The 14,622-nt window shown below is 41.8% G+C and overlaps 1 protein-coding gene across 4 annotated transcripts in view; it reads left to right on the forward strand.

Annotated features, from left to right (window-relative positions):
• LOC128118504 (MFS-type transporter SLC18B1-like) overlaps positions 1-14,353 on the forward strand; it is a 31,341-nt gene extending 16,988 nt beyond the window's left edge. Inside the window, exons 1-9 of one of the 4 annotated variants that reach the window (XM_052751186.1) lie at positions 503-1,048; positions 3,523-3,659; positions 4,963-5,064; positions 7,207-7,298; positions 9,370-9,465; positions 10,722-10,796; positions 12,174-12,267; positions 12,371-12,423; positions 12,830-14,353. In XM_052751186.1, the coding sequence (XP_052607146.1) occupies positions 997-1,048; positions 3,523-3,659; positions 4,963-5,064; positions 7,207-7,298; positions 9,370-9,465; positions 10,722-10,796; positions 12,174-12,267; positions 12,371-12,423; positions 12,830-12,896 (768 nt within the window). In that variant the 5' untranslated portion in view covers positions 503-996 and the 3' untranslated portion in view covers positions 12,897-14,353. Of the gene's footprint in view, positions 1-502; positions 1,049-3,522; positions 3,660-4,962; positions 5,065-7,206; positions 7,299-9,369; positions 9,466-10,721; positions 10,797-12,173; positions 12,268-12,370; positions 12,424-12,829 lie in introns of those variants that run through there. The other 3 variants (XM_052751184.1, XM_052751183.1, XM_052751185.1) reach the window with 3 other exon arrangements.
• Positions 14,354-14,622: the final 269 nt, after the last annotated feature.

Below are 14,622 nucleotides of genomic sequence, written 5' to 3' on the forward strand. Positions count from 1 at the left end.
AACTTCACATAAGCAGATTATGGTGGTGCATGCCTTTAAAGCATCCTCGGCTACATAGTGAGTTTGAGGCCAGCCTGGCATGCATAAGGCCCTTTCTTAAATACATAAAATAAAAAAAGCACACCACAAAAATTTCTAGGTTTAGGAGAAACAAATACTTTATTTTGGCTCACGAGCCATTATCATTGGGCTGAACTAAATTTTCACTAGAAATTCTGTGGGCAACACAGTTTGTCTGCAAGGCTGTAAGAACAAGGGAAGATTCCCACAAGTTCTAGATCACCTTTCTTTCTTTCTTTCTTTCTTTCTTTCTTTCTTTCTTTCTTTCTTTCTTTCTTTCTCTGTCTCTCTCTGTCTCTCTCTGTCTCTCTCTGTCTCTCTCTGTCTCTCTCTCCCTCCCTCCCTTCTTCCTTCCTTTTTTTTTTTTTTTTTTTTTTTTTTTTTTTTTTTTTTTTGGTTTTCGAGACAGGGTTTCTCTGTGTAGCTTTGTGCCTTTCCTGGAACTCACTTGGTAGCCCAGGCTGGCCTTGAACTCACAGAGATCCGCCTGGCTCTGCCTCCCGAGTGCTGGGATTAAAGGCGTGCGCCACCACCGCCCGGCTCTTTTTTTCTTTTTAATAAGGTCTCTCTACATAGCTGTGTGTAGATGGACTTTCTTTTGGGTCTCCAGCTCACAAAACACAAAACACAAAATAAAAAACAAAAACAAAAAACCGACATGGAGATGTATTAATTATGAAAGCTCAGCTGATAGCTTAGGCTTGTTTCTAACTAGCTCTTATAACTTAATCTAACCTATTTCTATTCACTTTTTGTCTTATGGCTTTATTACTTCACCTCCATATTGCCCATCCTGTTTGCTCTGTGTCTCTGCCCTTCTTTTTCCCAGTGTCCTCTGTGCCTGGAAATCCTGCCTAGTTATTGACTGTTCAGCTTTTTATTAAACCAACCACAGAGTGGTGGGGCAAGCGTTTTTCATGCTGTGAGCTTCGTTGTATGACACTGCAGCGAGTCCCTAAGTGCATGTCTTCTGCCAGTGCCGACAGAGGTCAGAAAAGGGGCATCATATCCCCCAAAACTGGAGTTAGAGATGGGTGTGAGCTGCCATGTGACTGCTGGGAACTGAACTTGTGTCTTCTGAAAGAGCAGCCAGTATTCTTAACCACTGAGCCTTATACTGTTGACAGATAATGCTTTTTGTATGCACAGGAAATGTAATAGCCTAAAACTAAAATCTTTTATAATTAAAAATTATTTTAATTTTAATTATTATTTGTTGTTGCTTTTTCATTTTTTTTGGTTTTCAAGACAGGCTTTTTGTTTTGTGTGTGTGTGTGTATCCCTGGCTATCCTGAACTCTCTGTAGACCAAGCTTGCCTCAAACTCAGAGATCTGACTACCTCTACCTTTATAGTGCTGGAGTTAAAGGCGTGCAGTACCACCACCCTGTTATTGTTCCCATTTTAAATTATATGTATGGGTGTTAGTATGTGTGTGTAAGTACAGATGCCCACAGAGACTAGAGGCATTGAATCTCCTGGAGCCAGAGCTACAGGTGATTGTGAGACACCATATGTGGGTACTAGAAACTGAAGAGAACTATTCTTCGTTATTGAGTCATCTCTCCAGCCCATCTTTGTAATTTTCAATTCAAATTCAATACAATTCAAAATTCACACCTGGTTGACTCCCGGCTGGCAATATCTCTTTGTGCCACAAGGTGGCACTTGTTCCCTCTCTAAGTTGAAATACTGTTGTCCTTTTATTAAATGGTTGCTGCCTTTTAAGCCACAGCTGTCTGAATTAGCAACTGCAATTCCTCAGCTCCCAGCAGTGGTTAGGCCACAAGGGCTGTAGCCAGAGGGAAATCTGTTCTTTCCGACTGGGCTCCAACTCTCTCAAAGTTATGAAGAGAACTTAACTAAACCTCTCTCCCGCTAAAGAACTCAAGATTCAAAGGTTAAGGTGGAATTCTGCATTTCAGCGGCTGAATAGCAAGTAGTTCACCTCCTCTCCTTGCTCTCATCCTCCAAAAAGCCCTCAACTCCCCCCACCCCTCCTTATAAACCCTTTCTCGCCTGGCTCCTCCCTACCACTTCCTGTCAGCTAGTTAATGAGGTAGCCTCCTGACAGCTGGTGAATTTTATTTAATCAAACACACCTTTGCATCATTAAACAAACATTCCAGAGCATAAACAAAGGTAAGACACCTTGAAGTAATATTCTACAACAACATACTGCAGTTTGGGAGTTGAATTTAGAGCTGTGCTTTTGAGTAACAGGCTGATAGTCTTGACTTAATCTCTGTATTCTGAAAACTTCCTGAGAATATTACTGAAAATAGCAGAAGCTTGTACACTTTTTGAATTTTTGGACTTTGCATATGCATGGTCGTTGTGAATGGTGATGATGAATGCCTGCTGTGGGCAAAATGAGGGTCTGTGAGGGCTGATCCCGACCCTCATTGAAGTTCCGTGTTCACATCCAGTGTTGTCTCTGTACAGGATCACAGTAACCAGTTCTAACTAAGTTCCTGAAATGCAGGTGACAGGACTCTGCGCCAAGTGCCTGAGCTGTTCTCTTTGTGGAATCCCCAGTGATTTCTCAGACTCCTAAGCATATTTTAAGAGCCACACAGTCACTACATACTTTTCTACAATGACCTTTTCTTAAATAATATGCCTGGGGTGCCGGAGAAATGACTGCATGGTTTAGAGCACTTCCTGGTCTTCCTAGGACCGGAGATCAATGTTAAAAACTTCCTAAAGAGGGAATAAAGCAGTCACTATGACCAGAGGCTTGCAGGTAGCCATGCCATGAGAGTACTAATCTTAAATGATAAAAGTAGTTCACACAAGATTCAGTCTCTCAATGTAGTGTTTATTTTGCTGTCAGAAAAATAACCAGGTCTTGTTTTACAAAACAAAGGTGAGTCCCTCCTTAAGAACACACACAGAGCCTTGGTGAAGCTTGGATGGCTCTTTTTCTGCAGCTCTCCATTCCACTGTCCTATCCAGATGGCCTTACTTCCAGATTGTAACTGAAAACCTCACCACACACCCTGACTCCAGTTGCTTCTCTTCGTATTTGAAAACTTAAGGATTTGTATTTGAAAACTTAAGGATTTGTATTTGAAAACTTAAGGATTTTTAATTGGGTTTTGCTTCTGGTTTTTTGAGACCAGTCTTATGTAGCCCAGGCTGACTTCACACTCACTGTGTAGTGAAGGATGACCTTGAACTCCTGATCCTCCTACTTCTACCTCCCAAGTGCTGAGATGCCAGGCATACACTTCCATGCCAGGGTAAAAGTCAGTGTTTTACATAAAATCAGTTGTGGCTCCTAAAGTTGAAGAACTTACAAGCTAATGTGGATATTTAATTCCAGGCAATTCAGAGGTGCAGTTATTTCCATGACCAGATGGTCTTATCAGATAGCTTTGCCTCTCCAAGTAGGTTAAAGACAAAGGTAAGAGATGTTAATTGGTATGATGTATTTCTGTTCTTTATCTTTAACCCGCAGAGTCGGAGCCAGGTGAACACTCCTTCTGGAAACTTGTCTCGTTACCCAAGGTCGTTCTCATATCCTTCATCATCATCTCCTTCAGCTCCGGCTTCGGTTTCCTTGATCCCATCCTCTCTCTCTTCGTCTTGGAGAAGGTAAGCAGCCTGCTGGAGCACGGCTTTGTACTGGCGGCCATGATTACATATACTTGGGCTCTTCCTTTAGGGGGAGACCTTCAGCTGTGAGAAGGAGGTAGACAGGCAGCTGTGTTCTCTGGTGACCACGTCTTCCCTCAGTGCTGCTCCTTTCAACTAGGGGTGTGACTCTGTGATCTGGGGGTCTGATCCACTAGGAAGAAAGAGAGAGCCTTCCTCTAGTGTCTCCTTTTACCCAAGACCTTGCTCATGCCATTCCAGTTCTATGAGGCCATCTCCGAGGTTGCTTAACTATGACACATTTTCTCTTCTTCTGTGAGTTGTAATGAGGCATTAGGAGTACTCATTAGGTCTTTTGATGTGAGATAGCCTTCTCTCCCAAATGCCCTCTGTGTCCACTTACCTTTTAGCTATTTGTATAATAAGAGGACTATGTTCTATACTACAGAATAGGAGAAAGGAACCAAGAGTCTCCATTGCTGAAACATAAATGTTGAATTCATATTAGCTAATTTGCTTTTCCCTGTGACACACCACCCTCCTGCGTGCCTCACCCCCACCAACACCAAACCTGGGGCTAAGATCCAAGAGCATCACTTAACAAGCTCTGTGTATGAATCATTGTATACATAAAATTTGTGCAACACTATGTATGAAAATGCAGTTTGTAGAAATCAAATTATATATTTAATATCAAATGCTACCATATCAAACTTCTAGGATGTCTAATAAGTGGTTGGAAAATTTTTTCCCTCTTAGAAAAAAAAATATTTACCCATTCCTGGTACAAAGTAAGACAAAGTTAAGAGGAATGCATTGAAAGCTAATCTTGATGGTTAACTTGATTGGATGGACAAGTGCCAGGGAAATTAGTAAAGTGTATCTCTGGGTAAGACTTGAGGTTATTTCCAGACTTAGCACTGACTAAGCTGGGAATGCTCTGACTGTGGGCAGTACCATCCCAGAGGCTGGGGCTGGGATGAAAAAAGGGAAGAATGGAGAAAGCCAGTTAACACAGGCATCCTCTCTCTGCTTCCTGGCTGCTTTCATGTGAGCTCTCTGCTCTCCACACTCTCCCCACCAGGATGCTCTGAAGCCAGGAGCCAGAATAAATAACCACCCCCTCCCTTTACATTGTTCTCTCGGTTGTCTTAGTCACAGCTACAGACAGCTGAACAATACAAATGTGGGTGTAACTGATAGACTTCTGTTAATAGAGCTGGGGAAAAGAAGGAGGGAAAGGGGTGTGTTTATTTTAAAGAGAGACTTCACATGCTGCTCTAACATGGAATCTCTTTTCCAGTTCAATTTGCCAGCTGGATACGTGGGACTGGTCTTCCTGGGTCTAGATCTGTCCTACACCATTTCATCACCGCTGCTTGGTCTCCTCAGTGATAGGATGCCTGTATGTATCCTGACTTATATTTGAGTTGCTTTTGCATGGTTAGGTGTGCAGCCACTTCTCCAGAATTTTTAAGGTCCCTTACTTAAAGCAAACAGCGTCAGTTGGCCTGGTAGAGAGAGCCCAGTGTCTCCCGGCCTCAGCCGTTCCTATCAGCAGACTCAAGTTTAGTATTTCATATAAAGAAGAGTCTGATGCTAAATCTGCTGGAAACTGCTGGACCACTGGATTATTATTTTTATTTTTTAAGACAGACCTCACTATACAGCCCAGGCTGATGTGGAACTCAGTCCCCTTGCTCAATCTTCCCAGAGTCAGGATCACGGTCTGTTGTTGATATGACAAGCCTGGTTAGTATTATACCGTCTAAAAGTTTCCTTAATGACCCAGACAAAAAAATAAAACAGAAACCATGATCCTAATAACAAGGGCAGCGTCTTGGGCTCTTAAGAGTTATTGGACTTGATCAGATTATAAACTGATGGAGGGAAATTGACTTAGAAAGTGGGTATGAAGGAATAGCCCTGCAAGTGTGCATCAACCATTCCGTACCCATCTTGAACTGAGTCCCTTCGGCTCTCTTTCAGTTGGGCCTAACCTGTTTCTTTCTGCATGACTGATATGCAGAAACAGCACCATTAACCAGACTTCACATTTCCATGGCTGCTTCTGCAGCTTTAGTGCTTAGATTTTTCATTTTTCTTTCATTAGCTTTGCATATATATTTATAAGATGTATATGTTATGGAGAGTTACTTAGTAACCCAAGTGACAAAGAGCTAACGTTTTCTGTTTTTTAAAGATTTACCTTCATTTTTGTTTGTGTGTATGCTTATGTGTCTGTGTATGCCACATGTATATGGGTGACCTAAGAGACCAGGAGAGGGCAGTGGATCTCCTGGACCTGGGCTTCTAGCATTTGTGAGCCACCTGACACAGGTGCTGGGAACCAAGCTTGGGTCCTTAGAAGAGGACTAGTATGGCTCTAGTAGTGTAAGTGTTAATATTTAAAGTGATTGTTGACTTGGGACAATATTGAGAGAACTCTTAACCTCTGAGCCATCTCTCCAGACCCCAAATAACTAACATCTTAAACAATGTTTGGAGCTAAGTGTTAAGACATAATCTTAAGCCGGGTATGGTGGCAAATGTTAGTTACCCTAGCACCTGCAAGGCTATAGGACTAAGAGATAGTTCAATGCCAGCCAGGGCTATATAGCAAGACATTGCTCCTTGCTTTAAAAAGAAAGACATAGCCTGAATTAAGCAGTTTAGAAGGGATAATTTTTATTAGATATCATCTTAGACTGGTTAGACTGCCATAACAAAATATCAAAGACCTGGAGCACACATAAACAAGGAATACTTAGTTCTCACAGTTTTGCAAGATCCAGGCTCTTGCTTGGTGTTGAGGGCCACTTCTGACTCACAGCAACCCCACGTGGAAGAGTGGGAAATGCTCTCAGAGACTTCTCCTGTGAGGGTGTGGATCCCAGTCATGAGGGTTCCTCCTTCACTACCACATCACCTCTCCAAAGCTGACCTCCATGCACCATCGGATTAGGCACTAGAATAGCATATGAACCTGGGGCTTGGTGGGGAGGGATAGTCCGTTCATTCACTCTGCCATAGGTACTTTTAAATAATGTGTTTTGCGGCCGGGCGGTGGTGGCGCACACCTTTAATCCCAGCACTCGGGAGGCAGAGGCAGGTGGATCTCTGTGAGTTCGAGGCCAGCCTGGTCTCCAAAGCGAGTACCAGGAAAGGCACAAAGCTACACAGAGAAACCCTGTCTTGAAAAAACAACAAAAAAAATTAATGTGTTTTGCCTAGGTATTATGACACATTAGCAAGTTGCTTGGGGTGACTCCTTTTTAAATTCTTACATGTTTGGAATAGTTCATGATGTGCAAAGATTCTGTAACGTACCCCCTTCCCGGAGAAACTCTCTGCTCATCCCACCATCTTGCAAAATATCCTCCTTGCCTTTACATTTATCATCTGCCCATTTTCTCTTAAACGTAAAGTTTCATTTGCTTCAGTATATTTGGGTTTTTGGATGTCATTACTCTAATGATTTTTTTTAATTATTGTTTGATTACAGAGGGTCCTTTGGTTTAAGCTTTGAACTCTTTCTCTTTACCAGAATCTCAGGAAATGGTTTCTGATTTTTGGAAACTTAATCACAGCTGGGTGCTACATGCTCTTAGGACCTGTCCCCATTTTGCACATTAAAAGGTAACTTGTCTGGTTCCGTGTTTTTGGAGAAATAGTAATTATTTAATTCTTTTAAATGACTTAGTACTTCAAGCATTGCTATTTAAACATTGACTTTGACTTAGGATTGCATTGAACTGTTTGTGTGACTGACAATGCTTTATTCACTACAAGCTCACAGTAGTTTACAAATCTTAACACATTAAATCTTTATCAAATGGGAAAAACATTGATTCTTATCTATAAGGTTCTTTTTTGTTTTATTTTATAAATATTTTTATTTTATAATTAATTTAATTTTACATATAAGCCATAGATTCTCCTGTCCTCCCTCCTCCCACCTCCCAGCCTCCCACCCCCCCCAATCAACCCCCATTCGCACGCCCCTCCAAGGTAAGGTCTTCCCTGGGGATTCAGCCAAGCCTGGTATATTCAGTTGAGGCAGGTCCAGTCCCCTCCTCCCTACACCAAGGCTGAGCAAAGTGTCTCAGCATAGGACCTCAGTTCCAAAAAGCCAGCTCATGCACCAAGGAGAGGTCCTGGCTCCACTGCCTGGGGGCCTCCTAAATAGTTCAAGCTGATCAACTGTCTCACTTATCCAGAGGGCCTGGTCCAGTTCCATGGGGGCTCCTCAGTCATTGGTTCACAGTTCATGTGTTTTCACTAGTTTGACTATTTGTCCCTGTGCTTTTTCCATCACGGTCTCGATATCTCTTGCTCATATAATCCCTCCTCTCTCTTGCCGGTTGGACTCCTGGAGTTTTTTGTTTTGTTCTGTTAGCTGAGGCTGGCTTTGAACTCATGATCCTCCTGACTCCACCTCTCAAGTGCTAAGATTGCACCACATTACCGGGTCTTCTCCTGTGTTTCAACTGCACAGTTATTTGGAATTATTTCCAAAATAACATTTATTGCTAACAACCTTTGCTTGATACTTAAGAGAATACAATTGTGTTTTTCTGAGTCTTCCTTCTCATACATTGAGAGGGTAACCAAGTCTTTTATTGTTTCTGGGTCATCTATAGCATGTTTGCTCATTAAAGCTTATTTGCTATAATTTATTTACTGAAACAAAGTGAGCTTCTTGACCACTTCACATGTTTCTGGGAAAAAATAGCATCATGGGCCAAGGGCGATTCGGAGTCTTTTGGTTCTGGGTTTGGATTTTGGCTCTGTCACTAGGCATTGGAACTTAGATGAATCACTTAACTTGCAAGAGCCTAAGCTTTCTTGTCTATAAAAAGAAGCCAGGGCCAGCCACATGGTCAGCGCACTAAGATACTTGCTGCCAAGCCTGGAAACTTGAGTTAAAACTCCAGGATTTAACTCCTCGAGCTACATGGTGGAAGGAGAGAACTGATTTATTCGTGCTGTTCACTCATCTCCCGCCACCCATACAACAGTGGCAAACCTCCCCTCCAAAATTAATAAATAAATGTGATTTTTAAAAGGAACTAAAGCTAATATATATATGACAAGCCAGGCCCTTAATCCCAGCACTCCAGAGGCAGAGGCAGATGGATCTCTGTGAGCTCGAGGCCACGAAGGTACAAAACAAAACAAAACAAAATAAAACAAACAACAAAAAAGAATTACACGCATAATGTCTGACAGGTATTTAATTGGAGTCCAACACAGAATATCTGTCGGTTTCTAGTCTCTTCTTTTGCCCCCTCCCCTGTTTGTCATTGTTTAATTGAATTTCAAGATGAAATGATTAGATGAACATCAGCATTGATGTTGAGAGGGTTTTGTTATGGTGGGAGGGCCAGCTGGTTGTAGATGTGTAATATGTATGATTTTGTTATGGTGGGAGGGCTGGCTGGTTGCAGATGTGTAATATGTATGACTAAACACATGTGTGTGAAATGTGGAAGCAAAAGTGGTTCCAGATGATGCAGGAGATGCTTTTGCTGCAGCGGTGGAAGGCGCTAACACGAGCTCTCACTGAATGGAGTGGGACAAGATGGAAATAGGAGCGAAACAAGTCAACTATCTGTGAAGATAACTTCTCTGCCACCCTGCCCTCCTGGTTTTAAGTTTGTGTCTCTTAAAATACTAATGCTTTCATTTCCTCCCAATTCCTCTGCAGTCAGCTCTGGCTCATGGTGCTGGTGTTAGTCGTACATGGCGTCTCTGCTGGAATGAGTATCATCCCAACTTTCCCAGAGTTACTCAGTTGTGCACAGTAAGTTTCTGCGTGGTTTGAGGAGCTCTCTAGTGATGAGTGTGGTGGTGAGGGTAGGGGGGTGGGCGAAGGGGATGAGGGGTGAGGGTGGAGGGATAGGCAATCAGTCTCACCTCACTTGTTCAGTCCCATAGTTGTTGGATATTTGCCCAATAATATATCTTCATGATTTCATGGCAATATAAATCATATAATTAATAATGGAACCATACTGAAAATAACATGGTGACATTATATGCTAAAAGGTAGAAAAGGTATAGTTGGTTTAAATCGGTTAAAGGGAGAAATTTGGCTTGTTGTATGTCTCAGGTGGTGTGTGTGTGTGTGTGTGTGTGTGTGTGTGTGTAAATAGTTTTAGAAGTCCAGAACCAAATGGAGAAGTTTCAGAGTTGCCCCTGTGCATGGAGGAGAATCATACAAGGGCACAGGGTGACCAGCCATCTGTGGCTTGACCATTGTCCCTTTGCGTATGGCATGTTCATGAACACTAAGGTCTTCACTGTGCTGGGGTTTCTCAATGACACTCAGAGGACAAAGAGCTGGATCTGTTTTCTTAGAGCAGCCTTTCTTCTCTTCATCCTATTTTAAGAGTTTCTAGGTTAATTATGTACTTAATTAGCATTTAATGCAAATGAGTTATGATTCTTGCTATTATACAGATAGATGTAGTAAAATTAGGTTATTTTATGAAAATGCCTTCCAATTTGATTTACATATTTTATTTATTTTTTTATTTTTTGAGATTATAATTACATTTTACCCTTCCTTTACTCTCTCCAAACCCTCCCATATACCCCTCTACATTCTCCAAATTCATGCTCTCTTTCTTCATTGTTTTTGCATGCATATGTGCGTTTGTATAAATATATATAATCCTAAATATACCTGGTTCAGTCAGTATAATGTTTCATGTCTGTATGTTTTCAGGGCTGACCATTTGGCACTGGACAAACAATTGGTGTACTTTTCCCTGGGGAAGAGCACCTCTCCCAGCCTTCTTCAATTGCCTATAATCTTTGTGTAGGGTTGATATTTGTTTTGTGCTGGTGTTTGAGACCAAGACCTTGGGCATGACAGGCTCACACTCTACCACTGAGCTACATCTCCAACTCACAGATTAGTTTCTATTTTAAAAATGGAATGCTCTTATATTTAGTTTCTTCAGATTATATGTGGGTTATCTTAATGTATCTGTCACACACTTTTTCCATACAAGTTCTCCTTTTCATGATGGATCTGTCCATGTTTCTCTGCAGTGAAAATGGGTTTGAAGAGGGAATAAGTACGCTGGGACTCGTATCTGGTCTTACTGGCGCTGTGTGGTCAGTTGGGTAAGTGAATTCATTTGCACCTGAGAGATGGAAATGCTCTCTCCATGTTACAGATGGAAAATTGGAACATCAAAAAGGTCCATGAGATTATCTAAGGCAAAAGCTCATCTAAGGCAGAGCAAGATTTCTCATTCACAACCTGTGACTCCAAAATTTAGTATGTCAGCAGACGTCATATGTAGATGTATCCAACCTTCTTATTAAATAATAAACACAGAACCAATGCAAAGAAGAAAGCCAAGAGGTCAGAGCTAAGAGCTAAAACCTTACCCTTCCTCCTGCGGTGGTCCTACCTCTCCGAACCAGAGCTACCCCTGTGTTAAAGTCTTTATATAGAGTTCCTGTCCTGCCTTCTCATTGGTTGTAAACCCAACCACATGACCGCCTCCTCACAGCCTGTCTGTATAGGCCTCCAGGTTTTCCATGATTGGTATTAAGATTAAAGGCATGTGTATCCAATAATGGCTGTATCCCTGAACACACAGAGACTTACCCAGCTCTGCCTACTAAGTGCTGGAATTACAAGCGTACGCTACCACTGCCCTGCTTTCCTATGGCTTGCTAATAGCTCTGACCCCCGGGCAACTTTATTTATTAACATACAAATAACATTTTAATACAAATAAAATATCACCATAGTCATACCCAACTAAGATACCTTCATGGACCTTGCTTTGAGCACTACTTAAAAATTCCTTTAGCTGAAGCATATCTCAGACTTTTAAAATGCATTCCTTTATTGATTCACTTGCTCGCTTGTTTTCTTGTTTATACTTCCTAATAGATCAGACAATGCACTGTATAGTAGCGATATAATGCATACAAAGTCAATAACTATGCAGTGAACTGATTCAGTTAATAAGAATAGAAAGAATAGTGGGCCAGTGAGATGGCTGAGCAGGTAAAGTACTTACCACACAAGCCTGGAGACCTGAGTTCAAACCTACGTAAAGAGGGAAAGAAAAAGGGAACCTGTTCCACAGGCTTGTCCTCTGACTTTCTTATGGTATTGTTGCATGCACCACTAACCACAAAATAGAGATTCTTTTAAACACATGCTACTGTTTTTATTGTTATGTAGGTCATCAACTTCACAGCTGTAATCCTACATTTACAACTCTCTAATAATCATAATTCTTTCTTTCTCTTCTTCTCTCTCCCATCTCAGCACTGGATCTGGGGATCAAACTCCACCATCCACACTGTGGGCAAGTGCTCTACCAATGAGCCATACCCAGACCTAGAACTCTTACTTATGCCTGAGAATCTCCCTTTATTGCTTTAGTTTAAGGAAGACCAGTGACTGGGGTGTCATGCATCTTTATAAAGTAGTTTTTGCACTGTTCGATACTCACCCATTCTTCTTTCCATGGTCAGTGCTTTCATGGGACCAGTGCTGGGCGGATTTCTGTATGAGAAAATTGGTTTCGAGTGGGCAGCAGCTATACAAGGCCTATGGGCTCTGATAAGTGTGAGTAATCCTGGATTTGTGTGGGGTTTCTTCCATTTCCTTACACTTTGGAGACACTTGTCTTGGAGGATTTGCTTTAACAGTGCATTTCGTTGTGTTAAAGGGACTTGCGATGGGCTTATTTTATCTCTGGGAGCACTCAAAGGCAAGAAGAAGGTATGATCAGCTTTCCAGACTCCTTTCCCCTTAAAAGAAGCTAGCTCATGAGGGTAGAAAAGAAATATTATTTCCCATCCTTTCTTGCTCTTAGATTTCTGGGATCCTAAGACTCCTTGCTCGATAGGCATGTCCAAAGAGGTGCTTGGGTGGAGATGTAGATACTTAATGTTTAGGTTTCTTTTTCCAGGGGTGGGATAGGGTTCAAGATGGTTTCTTGTGTAGTCCTGGCTGTCCTAGACCTTACTCTGTAGACCAGGTTGGGCAAACTCAAAGATCTGCCTACCACTGCCCGCTGAGTGCTGGTATCAAAGGCATGAACCACCATGCCTAGCTATGTTCAATTTTCTTAAGACAATCAGTACTGTTTTCTTTCTTTCTTTTTTTTTTTCCCTCCACACTGTAGATCTAAAGCTCAGAGCATCACTGGCACAGAGGGGGAACAAGCTGATCTCTTATCCTGTGAAACCTAGGCTCGCAAGCTTTGGATTGGTGCAGACAGGTGCCTCGAGCTGTGACAGCAGCAGAGGTCCATGCTGCCTGGACTCGAACCCTGGAAGTGTCAAGCTGCTTTTCGACGATCCTGCACCGGGCTGCACTTACTGTAGTTCGGAACATCTATGAGAAAGGGAAAACCAGCAGAAGCTGGTGTTTCTAAATGACCCGCCTTGCCCCTCAGGGTACTGACTCTCTTTGTCTTTCTTATTCCTGTGTTCGCTTTTCATTCTAAGTTCATCAGTTCTCCAAATGTACCTCTTAAAATTAATATGTGAAGAAATGAAACTACTTCATACACATTGAACATATACAATAGAATGAATAATTTTGTGAAATCAGTGTTGAAAAATGTGCTTTCTCAGCACTGAGATTTTTATACCCATTAAAAAGGCAAAATTCGCCAGGCGGTGGTGGCACACGCCTTTAATCCCAGCACTCGGGAGGCAGAGGCAGGCGGATCTCCGTAAGTTCGAGGCCAGCCTGGGCTACCAAGTGAGTTCTAGGACAGGCGCAAAGCTACACAGAGAAACCCTGTCTCGAAAAACCAAAAAAAAAAAAAAAAAAAAAAAAAGGCAAAATTCCTGCCTGCCACATAAAAACTCCAGAGTGTTCCTTTGCTTTCAGGTTTTCTAAAAATGTTTCTGTGGAAGATGCAAAAGAAAAATTAATAATGATACATATAATTTTCATTTTGTGACATTTTCAGTTATGATTTGTATTTATCATTATTTGGCATAATATTATTCATTTCCAATCTCAATATCTCTTTGTTTTAGTCCCACAATTTATGTTTGTTTATTGTGTTTAGTACTTTTCATACTCTTGGAAGATGGGTTCCATCGGGGATACTCCTCTAGCTTCATGTAAAATCCTTGCTGTGGCCTGAAGTGAGAACGTCAACTTTGTACCTCCTGATTGATTTTCTTATTGTAGTAGTTACATTTCTTTTCTAATAGAATAAACGATTTTGTCTAGCTACCCATTGTATTCATTCAAAACACTCTTTTAAAACAAGGTCTCAAATATCCCAGGCTGGCCTGAAAGCCACTGTATAGCTAAGGACAACTTTGAACTCCTGATCTGCCTGCCTCTTTTGTCCCAGGTGCTGGGATTAATATGCATGCATCACCACACAGAGTACTGAGTATTGAACTCAGGTCCTTGAGCATGCTGAACTATGTCACTAATCCTTCAAATGCCCTTTGAATTCTTTTCAGGATCAACCCTGCATAGATAGGTACCAGGGACATAATCTATGCCTTTATGCAACATACACCAGTAGAAAGGGAAAACAGTACATAAATACCAGGATTTATTTCTTGTAATAATGCTCAATAAAAAACAAATCATGGTATAAGAGAGCAACTGCCTGGTATTGATTACGTGTGGGGACTAATTTGCACAAGCCCTCTCCATGGAAGTGATACCTCTGAGCAGAGATCTGAAGGGAGAATGAGACGCTCATGGCAACAGCCCGTTGACAATATAGAAGATGAGAACATGGCCCACTGACTGGAATCTGGTATGCAGGAGGTGGGGCCAGATGAGATAGCCAGCTTCGCAAAGAGGGCTTCTAGAATGGATGCCCTGTTGGTTGAGTTTTCTTGAGTCTGTGTGTATAGTGGGTGAGGATGCTGGCAGACAAGGAGGGAGATAGAAGGAAAACTCTGAGTGGAAATAATGGTTTAGACCATGGAGGTA

Source organism: Peromyscus californicus, unplaced genomic scaffold (assembly GCF_007827085.1).
Source record: "Peromyscus californicus insignis strain IS unplaced genomic scaffold, ASM782708v3 Scaffold_22__1_contigs__length_63687245, whole genome shotgun sequence".
NCBI lineage: Eukaryota > Metazoa > Chordata > Mammalia > Rodentia > Cricetidae > Peromyscus > Peromyscus californicus.